Raw genomic sequence first — 15,950 nt, 5'->3', positions numbered from 1 at the left:
CATAATGCAAAAAAAAAAAAAAGCAAAAAAAAACGGTCACCCATCCAAATACTGACCACTCCCGACGTTGCTTAACTTTGGTCAAAAATCACGTTTGTTGTATGGGAGCCCCATTTAAATCATTATTTTATTCTGTTTTTAGTATTTGTTGTTATAGCGGCAACAGAAATACATAATCTGTGAAAATTTCAACTGTCTAGCTATCACGGTTCGTGAGATACAGCCTGGTGACAGACGGACGGACGGACGGACGGACGGACAGCGAAGTCTTAGTAATAGGGTCCCGTTTTACCCTTTGGGTACGGAACCCTAAAAATGTAGCAATGATTTGTTTCGTTTTTAAGTTCCGCGTCGAAATCGAAGTTCTTCAGTTTCAACGCGGCCATCAACCCGCTGGCCAGAAACAGCGCGGCCAGCAACTACTTTGGGACCCTCAACAGCTCACCCAAGAAAAAAGAGAGGAGACGAGCGCGGAAGGTAAGCTCATTTTAAGGGGCCCACAGATTGCCAGTTCGCCGGACGATATCAGCCTGTCAGTTGTTCAGAACTGTCATTTTTTGCGATTAACTGACAGGCTGATATCGTCCGGCGGACTGGTAATCAGGGACCCTTTAGTTTATTTGTTTGATATCCTAATTGGGTCTTGTGAAATGAAATCTTATCAGGAGCCAGTGGAGGGATCAACTACTCGTATTTCACGCTCATATACTCTACCACCCTTCCTTACACAAATGCATGTTTGATTAGATGATTAGTTGTAATACCATAAAACCGGGGCTTTTAAAGTGGCCAAAGAAAAAGCAACTGTGGCAATGGAATCATGTACTTTTGGCCTTTTGCTAAACATATCATATCTTATTCCTTTTACAGAGTGAAATCGGCACCCAAGCCAGCGGCAGCCAATGGTACACCAGTCCAGTTGCGAATGGAACTAGCAACAGCATAAATACCAGTCACGCGAGCAACACCAGCCTCGCCTCTCAATCGGAATCGCCTCTACGCGAGCTAAGACAAGAGGTACATAACATGTACTATATTATCTCTACAACAAAACTATAAGCATTTATAGAGCGAAGCCTGGACGCAGAAATGATGGCAAAACCTGCCTCGATTTTTAAAAGGACTCGCCTCTACACGAACTGAGACAAGAGGTAAGATATCTACCACAAAACTCCTTCATAGCTAGTACACTAGGCCACTGAATGGAACCGGCAACAGCTCAAATGTAAGTATTACCTGCCTCGCTTCTCAATCGGACTCGCCTCTCCGCGAGCTGAGGCGAGAGATACGATATAAAGGAGAACACTAATTTCAAAATCTCGGTGTCATTACGTGACATGTTGTGTGCATGACCTCCACTCTGGTGCCGATACCATGCTCCTTAGGTAAGTCCAAAGCGATATGGTCTAAGTAATATAAAAAAAATATGTCGATGAAAGCTTTAAAAAATATAGGCAAGAAAGTAGAAAAATATAGCATTCAAAACTATGACAACTGTAGTGTTTTTGTCGATTAGATGCAGCTTCCGGTGGTGGTGGTTATAAAAAAAATAACAGTATGTTTGACGCTTGCCAATATACTTTTTTGCTAGTCATGAGTAAGGGAATGTAAGTTTATAATAATCCAGAATAGTTAATCCCACACACCTACATTTTTTAATAAAGCGTTTATATCAGTCCAAACAATATCCCCACTCTGTAGTTCGTTTTTTAGCATTAGAAAACAATCTTGACGTGTCTTTTTATTGAAAAACACTTTTGAAAAATAAGTCACGGCAAATATCTAACAATTATGAATCATATGCGATTATTTACATTATTTTGCTTTCATAAGTAATAGTTACTGATTTATAAAAAGCGTTTTCAATTAAAAGACTCGTCACGAAAGTCATGATCGTATTGACTTTTTCTAATGCTAAAAAAACGAACTATAGAAATATAATAAAGGGAATTTAACGTCATTTCTAGAGTTGTAATGTCCCCCAACCATTTGTGAATTAATACAATTGTTCATTAGAATGATATTCACGTTCTAGGGCAGTTTGGAACCGAATGGCAACCTACCGCGGGGACCTTGTAAACGCATATACAGCGTTTTTGTCGATTGTTTTGTATGTCCTTTTGATTTTGGTCCCCTTTTAACAAGTATTAATATTGTAACTAAAAGTTTAGTGCGACTTAATGTTTTTTTTTTAAGTACTAAATTTAAAGACGCTTCAAAAATAATTCATAAATTGGAGCTAATTTTTAACCGACTTACAAATCTCAAAAGGAGGAGGTTATAAATTCGGTTGTATGTTTTTTTTTTAATTATTACGTAACAGTTAAATGTCAAAATTCATAGAACTACACTTCAAATCACGCCAGTGACAATGTTTTTTTTTTCAATTTATCCATTCATTATTTGTGACGTCCCACGGTCAAAGGTACCTTATGGCGGGTATGGAGTTATGCATACCCCAGTAATCTACAATAAATAACCTATCGATAACACAAAAGATCAACCTTCTAGGTTGCGTAGTTACAGAGATATGATTTTTTGAAAATAATGTTGTGAAATGAGCAACTTTACGATAGAGAAGTTTTAAGTTTAGCCGCCTAAAAAACTATGTTCCTGAAGTAAGTTACATAGTTGACTACAAATAATAATGCCTTATATATCTGAGATTAAAAAAATATTGCGACTTGTTCTGTAATGCAAATAGAAACTTTTGATATCGACTGATTTATGTGTATACTAACCAATCTCTTGAAAATAAAGTTTTATTTCATTTTCACGATTGATTGCAATGAGCTCTCAAGATTTAAATGTTATCTATTAGAAAACGACACTGACAGACAGTTTAAGCAAAAAACAATACCGATTTAGAGGTGAAAATGTATTTTCTGACTTTTTCATATAAAATCACAAAATTGAATATTTTTACTTTTAATGTGACACACAATCAATTTTTCTGAGCACATATGAAAGAAATTCTGTCATTCAAATGAAATAAATCCTAAAACCCCAACTACATACTATATTTAACCCCTTATGCCACTTTAAACTTACATAACAATAACAGTATTTGCTCCATACATTTACGAAAAGGTACCTTATGGAAATAAATCTAATAATACATCACTACAAAATATCAATCATATTATAGTTTATCTTTTATGAATAGAAAATATTAATTTACATTAAACTGCCCCCAAATTAATTAGTTCTTCGTCATAATAATCTTAAAAAAGACCAATAATTTGTATGTAATGAAAAGGTACCTTGTGGTCAAGTTACATGATGAGGCATGATGATGATGGAACAGTTAGGATAAACTAATAATATTTTGGGGTTAAGATGGTATAAATCGTCTATTTCTTATCAATAATATATTTCGGTTGCTATTGAAGATAAGCGGCATTGAGGTTCAATGACCTCAGATATTCCATAAGGTCATGCGTCGGGTATTGGCATTTTTCAGCAAACCAATGGCTGATTTACTGCATGCGACCAAACCAAATGAAGATATTCTAGTTAAGAAAGACTTGACGAGAGTAACTTTGGTATAATAGCAGTCTACTTGGATTTGTGATGTCGGTCTATGTACGGTTATAATATTTGCGAGGCGCCCCAACCAGAACTGAAATTATCAAATTAGTTTTGCAGAATGCTAATACAGTTCTCTACCAAACTTCTTTTCCCGTATTGACTAGTTTTTTTGGGAATTTTCAATCTTTTTTCCATAAGGTACCTTTTCTACTAAACTTTGAGACGACATTACTAGGCTTATAACTAACTTATAACAAAAATAAAAACAGGTAAACAAACGTTACGCATTAAGGTTTCAGATCACACAATAAAAAAAAATTGAGCATTTTTTCACCTCTTTACAAAACATTTAATATCTCCGAAACTATAAACCCTCATAAGGTACCTTTTCCCGTGGAACGTCACATTTTATAAATTACAATTTACGTAGGCCGAGTACTAAAAACAATATTTCAATGTTAATAAATAGCCATTTCTAGATATTTTGAATTGAATTTACGTTCCTCTTTGGCCTTTGTACGCAGTTTTTGTGTGCCCATAAGTTTATTTACAGATATATTGCATAATTGTATTCCATCGTATTATCTCGGAAACGTTCGTATTTGTCATACTACTTCAGTCAACCTCAGTACTTTTTGTACCGAGACTTACTGAAATATCAAGACACGTTCGTACGTTTCCGTGAAAATACGATGGAAAATAACTATGCACTACATCTGTAATGTAGTTTTTAGACATATTTGTGTGTGATTTTGGGGAGTGCGTGCTTTTTACATCTAACAATTATTTCTGTGAACAGAACTTTCAGTCCCCGATGGCTGCCCGAATTCAAAACGCTGTAAGTGACATTTAGAATTACGATCAGCTGAATGTGGACATAACTAATGCCATTACACGGTTCTGTACATTTACATGAGGGTGTCTGTACTATTTCTAAGCTAACCTTTATTGCAGTCTATAGTTCGTTCGCGTTAACGTATTCACTGCCAGGGGGCGTGGCCTAGGAACAAACTTGTATGACGGTGAACGCACATGTGCGTCGGGGGCAGTGAATGTGTTAAGAATGCAGTAAAATCATCATTGTCCGCCGCCTAGCCATGCCCGTAACCAACCAAATCGTTCCTGATTAGAAAATCAAGTTCACAGTGACCAGTTGAAGGCATACATTCTAATAGGGAATATTACGCAAAACTCTGCCTAGGGGGCGCCACTACCACTATCCATTACAATCTGGGGGTCTACCGCGTCCGCGAAACAAGAAAATCGAAATTTAATTTCCTAACCTCTATCACTCTTGCATATTCGAGCGATGAAGAGGCCGATAACTAAATTTCGATTTTCGCGTTTCCCGGTCGGCCCTTGTTAACAAACCGCCTTGATGCATCAATGTCATATTTTATTGTCTGTGAAAACTTGTCAAATAACGGTTTAAGGCACAGTATGTATAAGTTACTCTATGGTTTACTAGCTAGCTTAGTGCTGCACTCCGGCAGCAGAACATAGCAGTAATACCCCCAATTAGGAACGATTTGATTGGTTACGAGCATCGCTAGGCCGGCAGATGACGATGGGCTTTATTGCATTCTTAACGCGAACGAACTATACGCCTTCTTACAAGTTAAGAGTCTTTATAATGGAAGGAATTGGAAAGAGCTGGCTAACAATATAGTAGAGAGGATATAGCCTTTGGGGTCAAAATAATTCCCACAAAGACGGGGTTTGATGTTTTTAGTTCTTTGTGTGTATCTTTATGACATACTAAAAATATATCAAAATATATTCATGCAAAACGCATTTATTGACATTTGAAATTTGGAAAATCAAAAATAATATTAAAAATCGTGTGTGGTATCAAATAACAGGAAATTACACGCTAAAAAAGATTGTGAGATTGATTTTACAAAATAAAAATAAAAAACAAAAGTAGTGGCTTAAAAACTGAATTTTTTTCAATGTTGAAAGTTATTTTCTACACTGAAAACAAAACTAAACTATTATAGTTTTACACATCAAAATACATTGTGTAAAAGAAAAGAATATTTAATTCATGAATACTTATTTTTAATTATATTATTATAATATGAAAAATATAGGCTCACAGGCTCTATATTTATTTAAAAGTTTTATCAATAAACTGAACGCACTTCAAAGGAGGTGATTGGCAGAATATAAAAAACAAAAAACGATTGTAGACTAGTCATCCGAATTTGCTCGATCGAATTCTTGGCCGGAAGTGAGATATTTGATATTAAAGGACTCTTTTTTTAGTATGTTGTAAATAATTCTTTAGTATGTTCTAAAACGGTGGCGCATAGCAAAAATGTTCTTATACATAAGTAATCTGCATAAAATTACCCACAAGAAAGATTCAGTACAATTTTTCGCTAGGATCAATATTCAAAGAGATATTAACGCGGGAAAGTTAATTATAATCACTTCTAAGGTCCCTTTTTTTTAGTTTTTCGTAAATAACTCGTAAACGGTGGCCAATATAAAAAAATGTTGTTAAATGTTAATAATCTACACAAAATCCTCTATAAAAAAGATTCAGTACACTTTTCGCAGGGATAATTACTTAAAAAGATAATAAAGAGGGAAAGTTAATTATTATAAATTCTAAGGTTCCTTGTTTATACTTTTTCGTTAATAATTTGAAAAGTATGACTCATAGCAAGAAATACTTATACATAAATAATAAACATAAAATTTCCTACAAGAAACATATGGAACACTTTTCGATAGGATCAATATTTAAAAAAATAAAGCAGCGAGTAAGTTAATTATAATAAATTTAAAAGTCCCTTTTTAGTTTTTCGTAAATAACTTGTAAACTGTGGCCCATAGCAAAATAGGTCATACTTTACAAATTATTTACGAAAAACTAAAATAAAGTGACATGTGAATTAATTGTTATGAACTTTCTTCCTTTAATATCGTTTCTAATATTGATCCTAGCGAAAAGTGTTCTACATGTTTCTTGTAGGAAATTTTATGTTTATTATTTATGTACAAGATTTTTTTTGCTACGAGTCATACTTTTCAAATTATTAACGAAAAAAAAAAACAAGGAACCTTAGAATTTATTATAATTAACTTTCCCTCTTTATTATCTTTTTAAATATTAATCCCGGCGAAAAGTGTACTGAATCTTATTTGTAGAGAATTTTGTGTAGATTATTAACATTTAACAACATTTTTTTATATTGGCCACCGTTTACGAGTTATCTACGAAAAACTAAAAAAAAGGGACCTTAGAAGTGATTATAATTAACTTTCCCGCGTTAATATCTCTTTGAATATTGATCCTAGCGAAAAATTGTACTGAATCTTTCTTGTGGGTAATTTTATGCAGATTACTTATGTATAAGACCATTTTTGCTATGCGCCACCGTTTTAGAACATACTAAAGAATTATTTACAACATACTAAAAAAAGAGTCCTTTAATATCAAATATCTCACTTCCGGCCAAGAATTCGATCGAGCAAATTCGGATGACTAGTCTACAATCGTTTTTTGTTTTTTATATTCTGCCAATCACCTCCTTTGAAGTGCGTTCAGTTTATTGATAAAACTTTTAAATAAATATAGAGCCTGTGAGCCTATATTTTTCATATTATAATAATATAATTAAAAATAAGTATTCATGAATTAAATATTCTTTTCTTTTACACAATGTATTTTGATGTGTAAAACTATAATAGTTTAGTTTTGTTTTCAGTGTAGAAAATAACTTTCAACATTGAAAAAAAATCAGTTTTTAAGCCACTACTTTTGTTTTTTATTTTTATTTTGTAAAATCAATCTCACAATCTTTTTTAGCGTGTAATTTCCTGTTATTTGATACCACACACGATTTTTAATATTATTTTTGATTTTTCAAATTTCAAATGTCAATAAATGCGTTTTGCATGAATATATTTTGATATATTTTTAGTATGTCAAAAAGATACAAACATAGAACTAAAAAAATCAAACCCCGTCTTTGTGGGAATTATTTTGACCCTCACCTACAAGTTTTCATACAACTCCTCTACTAATAATAAAATAGTACAAATTAATTTACATTTTTTAAATTGGTGGTGATATTAGCGACCTGTCAAAAGTTTACTCAGTCTTAGTCATATGACGTGGAAATTTGGTAAATTTCCTGTTATAATAGATACGTCACAAATTTACCTTTAACATATTTTATCAAAACAGATTTAATATTTTATTAAAACATGCTGCGCCGACCTCGAGTAATGGGAAAAGGTCAAGCGAATGATGATGATTGATATACGGTTTATCTTCTGTCGTACCCTCACGCCCCGCGATTGTTGCGCCATTTAGGGTCCCAGCTAAATTGGTTGTTCAATACTTACGCTATAGAATTTCCAATTTAGCAAGAACCCTAAATGACATAATAATCCCGTGTGATGACTGTACATGGAATTTGGTAATCCAAATTAAACTGATAGATGACAAGTTTCTTTTAAGGACACCCTCGAAAGTACAATCGGCCGGACACGTTGTCACATCGAACACAGTTAATCAAAATTACGCTTTTATGTATAACCACATTGGCATTGTAAATAACACTAGATTGACACCAAATTATATGTATTGTATTAATTGGCTTTACATGTCAGCTTTAATAATAAGCAAAATGTTTTATTTGTCATTATGTTCGTGTACATGTGTATAAATAAATTGTAAGTTATTATGTAAAATAATTTTGTTAGTAGGTATGTACAATAATCGGAGAAAAGTAGGTATATTCAATAAGCTAATTTTATTTAACTATTGACTTTACCCCCAAAGGTGAAAGACATTAAAATTTAACAATTATTTAATTCCTCTTTTCATGGGTGTTTTAATTTTTTTGAAATAATAACCTCTTTCTCATATACATTACTGACATTACGTCGATTTCGGTATATTAGTCTGTAGTTTACAGATTTCTATATAACTTACACTAGTAAATAATATATATTCCTTTCAGGATTAGTTTTAATTCGGGCAGTCTCTATGTATATACCGTTCAAAACTTGGGATATCCTCTTAAGGCCCACGGTGCTACCCACAGTACTAATTACTACCTACTAATTTAATTAATTTTCAATAAGAACACAGTTGAATTTCTTCTATATCGTTCGATTCTAAAACAAATGAAATACAACCTTATTTTCTGCACTATTAATTTCAATTTTAACTGCCAATTCTCCTTCTGTGGCCCTTAGGAGGTTAAGAATTTTCATCGTTGTACTGTCGCTATCAGATATATCGTAGCGGCCGAGGTGGTCAAAATTATCTCAACACGCACTCTACTGCCTTGACAATAAGGCTTAGAATGCACTGCGATTAATTTCTTGCGGTACCAGAACCGCAAAAATTGTAACGTATGGCATGCTTCATAAGAGCACGCATTTGCAAGACTGATACCGCGAGAAATTAATCGCAGTGCGTTATAAACCTAAAGGCGTGTTCATATATTTGCGAGCACCTTGTCCGCTGAGATATATTTGATGGCGACTGTGCCCCAAAGTTTGAACGCTGAACTAACACGACTGACATACGCTTGTCTCTGTCTAGCTCGTGACGGAGCGGCCGCTGCGCGCCGAGGTGGAGCAGAGGCGAATGTCACAGCGAGCGAGCTTGGTGTCCGCGCCGCCTTCGAATAGGAACTCTATGGGTAAGGGTTTAAGGCTTCAAATCGCTTGTTGTCTAGCTGGTGATGAGCGGCCGAGGTGAAGAAGAAAATGTCGCAGCGCGCCAGCTTGGTGTCGGCGCCACCGTCGAATAGGAACTCTATGGGTAAGGGTTTAAGGCTTCAGATTGCTTGTTGTCTAACTGGGCGACAGCGGCCGAGGTAGAGCACCCAAGTAGCACAGATTGGCTGTATAGCAGCCGCATAATGAAGTACGAATACGCTTGAAGCTGGAATATAAAAGCTGCATAAGAGCTGTATAAGCGTCTTTTCAGCTTTTATAACTCTTAAATGGGCACAAATTAGGCAGCCTTAAGATCACATAGCTACTTAAGAGCGTTGTAGCAGCAATTTAACGGAATTATAAGGGGTAACAGGAATTATAAGAGGTGTATATTGACTGGGTAAGAGACCACCAGTTACCCTATATTCAGCTAATATGTCACATGTGCGCCCTAATACCGGGAAAGATTGACGTTGGGCTGAATAAAAGATAATTAATAACATACTTTTACACCTCTGCTTTAAAAATCAGCTATTGTATTTAGTATAGTGACGACGAACGCAGAGGTGAACATATTTATATTGAAGCAAAAACGTTAAGCGCAACGACACCATAAGTCATTATGTTAAAGTGTTTAGTTAAATGTTTGTACATGATCTTTTATATATTAATGCGAGAAAGATGTTTGGGAATGCAAGTATATTGACATTATATATATATACATTATCTAAGAAAATTTCAGTGCGCCACGAAAATAATCAGTATTTATTTAAATGAATGATATAAATAAGCTATGTGTAAAAACTATTTCAGTGGTTTGGACAGAATTATGAGATAAAAAGTTAATAATACGTTATAGGAAGTACTAAACTAATGATTTAGGTTAAGAACTCAGGCACAAAACCTTATTGTTACCCTTAAAAGTTGGAAAAGCAATTTCAATTTTGTAGGTTATATACATAAAATGGCGGTCAATGTTAAAAAGCAACGTGAACCGTTAAAATTCTTATATGCAGCATACGACTGTTATATATCTGATAAAGATACTTAAGTGAACCACTATAAAGTCCAAGTCGTTATTTCGATACACTAGTGAACCTCTAAAAAGTTAAAAGGCATCTTGTGAACGTTTTAACAGCCTCTATGCAGACAGTCCCAATGGTAGTATAATAGGCTGCTTAGCGGTAAACATGTTCAGCGCTAAGCCGTATTATGCGCCACATGTGTTCGATTATACGTCTATTGGTTTCATAATAGTTCACTCGTTCTCCCTTATAATAAGTCAGCGAAATAAAAGCTGCTTTAGCGGTAAACATGTTCAGCGATAAGCTGTATTATGCGCCCCATGTGTTCCATTATACGTCTATTATTGGCTTCATAATAGTTCATTCGTGCTTCCTCAAAAAGTCAGAATAATAAAAGCTGCTTAGCGGTAAACGTGTTCAGCTATAAGCTGTATTATGCGCCCCATGTGTTCCATTTATACGTCTATTGGCTTCATATTAGTTCACTCGTACTCCCTTAAAAGTCAGCGTAATAAAAGCTGCTTAGCGGTAAACATGTTCAGCGATAAGCTGTATTATGCGCCACGTGTGTTCCATTATACGTCTATTGCCTTCATAATCGTTCAGTCGTGCTTCCTTAAAAAGTCAGCGTAATAAAAGCTGCTTAGCGGTAAACACGTTCAGCGATAAGCTGTATTATGCGCCACATGTGTTCCATTATACGTCTATTGGCTTCATATTAGTTCACTCGTGCTCCCTTAAAAGTCAGTGTAATAAAAGCTGCTTAGCGGTAAACATGTTAAGCGACAAGCTGTATTATGTGCCACATGTGTTCCATTATACGTCTATTAGCTTCATAATAGTTCACTTGTGCTCCCTTAATAAGTCAACGTAATAAAAGTCCACAATTACCTCCTTATACAGCACATGGCGTAATTTGATCCACTAAACAGACCTTATAACGATTAAAGCATTTGATAACCCTTAAAGCTGTATAGGGTCGTAGCAAATTTACATTTATATCACTCTTTGCGTATTAATGGTAGTTTTCAGAGCCGTAATGCAGCTTTTAATCAGCCCTAAGCTATATAAATATCACTGAGATCTATTATACAGCTGTAGGACCACGAGTGTGCTCTTATAAGTGTCTTAATACGCACAGAGCGTTAGATAGAACTAAAAGTGAGTAGTTATAGAGCTATCTGTGCTACTTGGGCAGAGACTGCCGCAGCGAGCGAGCTTGATGTGCGCCGCCGTCGAAGAGGAACTCTATGGGTATGGGTTTAAGGCTTCAAATCGCTTGTTGTCTAGCTGGTGACAGAGTGGCCGAGGTGGAGCAGAGAATGCCGCAGCGCGCCAGCTTGGTGTCGGCGCTGCCTTCTAATAGGAACTCTATGGGTAAGGATTTAGAGCTTCAAATCGCTGTGTTGAGATATTATCTAACGCAAAGTGAGGTTTTCAATGTAGTTTTTATACTTGGCGCAGCCGGTAGGATCCTACATAGTGTTTTTGCATTAAATTGCACAGTTAATACTTTATACAATGTCAAATATTGTCTTGAGTTTGTGATTGCTGGTTTTTATAATTTTTACCTTGTTATAATCATAAAATTGGAATTAACGGCGTGTTTTATATATTTATTGTCTTTTATTTGCATTATTAAGGTAGGTGAAGGTATTCAATAAAGTGAAACTCGAACTAACTTTGAAATAACATATTTTGGTTAAATTGTCAGCCTGATAAAGTTGGTTATATGGCGAGGGTCTTATATTGTCACATATCGCAGGTACAACGGACTCAAACCAAGAAGACGAGGAGCCGCCGCCGCTCCCAGAGAAGTCCGGCAACCGGAGCACCCTCGACAGCGACCACAACAACAACCCTGAGCCCCTCCCGCCGCGCAACAACTACGACACGGGTATAGTACATTATTGTCGAGGCTCGGAAGTAGCTACTTGCAGGCTGAGGATTCGTTTTAAACGGACGACCTTGGGAGTCCGTTTAATTGAATCCGAAGCCAGCAAGTAGCCTTCCAGCCGAGTCATATATAGTGCTTTTCTCAAAAATGGTGCAAGAAATATAAATATCATAGAAATATTTTACAAAAGCAACTTTCTTACGTATATATTTTCACAGAAAAAAGTAGAAACAATTGAAAAAATTAGCTTTGACGCCTTTTTATTTTTTTAATAAAAAAATAGAAGTGTATTTTTCTGCCGAAAATACGCCAACCTATTTGAGACAGCTAAATAGTCGCGGTACTAATCATCTGTTTGGCTGTTTAATGGGCCTGTGCCTTCATTTGATATGGCCATTTCAACTTTTAAAAAGTTTGGAACTCGACAAGTAATGGAATTTGTATGCAACATTGCAGTCCCAAAATCGAGACTGCAATGTTTTTAACTTTTTAATTTTTGACTGACCATAAACTACGCGCTTCGCAACCTATTTTTTAAACGGCAAAGTCGACTTTGCCGTCCATTTTTGAGAAAAATACATTACCTATCATATTTTTCATCACACTTGCTCGATAAATATCTTATTTCGTACCAAAACACAATAAAAAAGCTATAACTCCCTAGGGAGGTACAGCGCCAGCCTGCGGCTGTCGTGAATTAACACCCTCGTTCCCAATATTTCACTTACCCCTTCGTTACTAATAGCTCTCAAGGATCGTCAAAACATCTCAATATAAGTCGCCGCCATTTTAAACTTTGTACTTCATGGTCCGATTGCATTTAATATTCGTTTTTTTTGGCATTTCTTCTGCTGTTAACCATACCACAATAAATAGTAACCAAAATAAAAAATTGCTACCGAATATGTAATCGAAAAAATGGCCGCAATTTTTTACTATGCAATTTATGATCCAATTGCGTTCAAATCTGATGTTTAGATATATTTATGTTTCGTTGAGGTCTCATGCATGAAGATGAGGGCTCCATGCATTATTTCTGTCAACCTCCTGATGTCCTCCACCATGATTTTTCCTTACATAGATAATGGTAATGACTATTCTTCTTCTTCTTCTTTTCGTGTAAAGGGATCAAACTTCTTAAAACTAAATTTTATACCTGATAATGACTATTATTGTTTCAGTATTGACGCCTCGGGGCTCCTTCCTGTACAACTCCATGATGCGACGGACGAGCGGCGGGATATCAGCCGGACAAACCCCTCCCACCCCACCACCGAAGAAGAAACACCAACAACAACATCACTCCTGAGTTAGTAGGCTTAGTAGAAAAACCATACTGTTGCGAAATATGTCACTGATGTCGCAAGTTTCTTGTAAACTCTATGGCGCGACGGACGAGCGACGGCATATCAGCCGGACAAACCCCTCCCACCCCACCACCGAAGAAGAAACACCAACAACAACATCACTCCTGAGTTAGGCTTAGTAGAAAAACCATACTGTTGCGAAATATGTCACTGATGTCGCAAGTTTCTTGTAAACTCTATGGCGCGACGGACGAGCGACGGCATATCAGTCGGACAAACCCCTCCCACCCCACCACCGAAGAAGAAACATCAACAACGACATCACTCCTGAGGTCGTAGGCTTAGTAGAAAAACCATACTGTTGCGAAATATGTCATGCACTGAGTTAACCATTTCATGATGCGACTCTAAAAACCCCTCCCACGCCGCCACCAAAGAAGAAACATCAACAACAACATCACTCTTGAGTTAGTAAGCTTAGTAGAAAAACCATACTGTTGCGAAATATGTAACTGATGCTGCGTTTCTTGTTTATATTTTTATGCCAAGATAGTTTTGCAGTGTTAATGTTAATTTCATGAGCTAAGTTAACTCGACGAAAGAAAACCTCTTGAATAATTACAAATAGTAATACTCAATGTAGACAAAATACGATCATTTATAAGGTAATTGCGTCCATGGGGCAATTGCGCATCTAGAAATAAAGATAGGTTTAGATGCGACTTTCGTTATCAGGACACCATGCTATGATGCTCACAGACTACACAGATACCGCATTATGAAACGTTTACAAAGAGCACGAAATCACCACACCTCAGTACAATTTTACTTGAAAAATGCTACAATGCTGCAGCTGCTGCAGCTGTTCTACACTATAACCAGGCGGTCTAGCATGAGTTGCGTTCTTGCGCGTGACTCCATACATCTAGCGCGACTTCAAGTATGGACTCGAGCGCGAGAACGCAACTTATGCTAGACCGCCAGGTACAGCCATGATAAAGCTTAATTTTTGTAAATATTTTTAATTTACACGAGTAATGGTCGTAATTGTGACCGCAACTGAAATACGCGGTCGCGCTCCTATACTAAATTTGTAAGAGCGTTTAAGCCTGGTGACCTTGATTGTCTCATGTTCTCCGTCTAGTGGTTGAGGTGGTCTGTGATGAAACTACATTGTTGGTACAGATGTTGTGCATAAATGTTTCCATCGTATTTTCTCGGAAACGTTCGTATTTATCATGCTACTTCAGTCAACCTCAGTACTTTTTGTACCGAGACTGACTGAAATAGCAAGACGCGTTCGTACGTTTCCATGAAAATACGATGGAAAATAATTATGCACTACTATGATTCTAGTAAATGCGCAGTTATCCCATAGACGCATTTACTTCAGATTTATTTGTGTAAGAAACTACAATCGTTTGAATATTGTAAATAATGTGTTTTGTAAATATGTTAGAGTTAATTACTTGTCTTTACCGAGTTATGAATACTACAGGGTGAATGTGACCTTGGGCCATTAATCCATTTAGAACCAATTCGCGCATCAAGTACCACTAATTATATCCAAGAGAGCACAGCAGGCGAGCCATTGAGACAATTTGGCACTTTATTCTTGTAGAACAAGTTAGCCAAATTGACTATGTTTTGCCCAAAAAAATGTATAACGCCTCGCCGCTAATATATTACTTCTGCATTACAACTATAATAAATAGGTAAATACAATAATGTAAATGGGTTACAAATTTACATTAATGTAAATAGTACTTATTATATAATTAATTATATAACGTGTAAAGTCATTAACTGAAACTCAAAACACATTGTTTCGAGTCATAAGTCAATAAATCAAGTTTATAATACAAGTTATTTTATATATTTATAATAATTGAAGAGTTAAGAACTACGTATCAAGTAGAATTATATACGACATGCACAACAGGTTTATACGAATCGATCATTTTGATCCCCTAGGTCATATGCATCCTGTATACAAGTAAGTAGATTGCACAAAACGTTATTATAGAATAGATGCAACTATATGTCACATAATTAACTCAAACAATAGAATATGGACTCTATTGGTATGTAATATGGTCGATATTCAAGAATTGTTACTAATAGGTAAAGGCAATTAGTCCTCGTATACCCACCATTAATATAATGTAGTACTTACCATAGAAGTTACCACTTTCATAACATATAGTGATAATAATGCCAGGCCATACAAATGTGGATAATATTATGTTTTGTTTATATCATACTAGCGACCCGCCCCGGCTTCGCACGGGTTACACAAAACCTTGACAAAGTATACACCTAACTCTTCCTCAAGAATCACTATTGATAGGCGAAAACCGCATGAAAATCCGTAAGGTTTTTTATAAATAAATATAATTCTGAAACATGAATAAAAAAATATTAAGCAATATTATTTATTTCATTTAACTTAAATGAAATAAATATAAACACAGATTTTTCACAGATATAAGTCAAAAT

General features: G+C 35.6%; 1 protein-coding gene across 1 annotated transcript in view; it reads left to right on the top strand.

Moving 5' to 3' along the window:
• Window positions 1–13,735, top strand: part of LOC134801058 (dedicator of cytokinesis protein 1) — a 77,608-nt gene extending 63,873 nt beyond the window's left edge. The window contains exons 36-41 of the mRNA XM_063773586.1: window positions 345–477; window positions 871–1,017; window positions 4,331–4,369; window positions 9,104–9,203; window positions 12,013–12,144; window positions 13,326–13,735. Coding sequence (XP_063629656.1) covers window positions 345–477; window positions 871–1,017; window positions 4,331–4,369; window positions 9,104–9,203; window positions 12,013–12,144; window positions 13,326–13,453 — 679 coding nt within the window. The 3' untranslated portion in view covers window positions 13,454–13,735. The remainder of the gene's footprint in view (window positions 1–344; window positions 478–870; window positions 1,018–4,330; window positions 4,370–9,103; window positions 9,204–12,012; window positions 12,145–13,325) is intronic.
• The last annotated feature ends 2,215 nt before the right edge of the window (window positions 13,736–15,950 follow it).

This window comes from Cydia splendana, chromosome 21 (assembly GCF_910591565.1).
Source record: "Cydia splendana chromosome 21, ilCydSple1.2, whole genome shotgun sequence".
NCBI lineage: Eukaryota > Metazoa > Arthropoda > Insecta > Lepidoptera > Tortricidae > Cydia > Cydia splendana.
The sequence above is the reverse complement of the archived record's forward strand: the minus strand, read 5'-3'. Positions and strand labels throughout refer to the sequence as shown.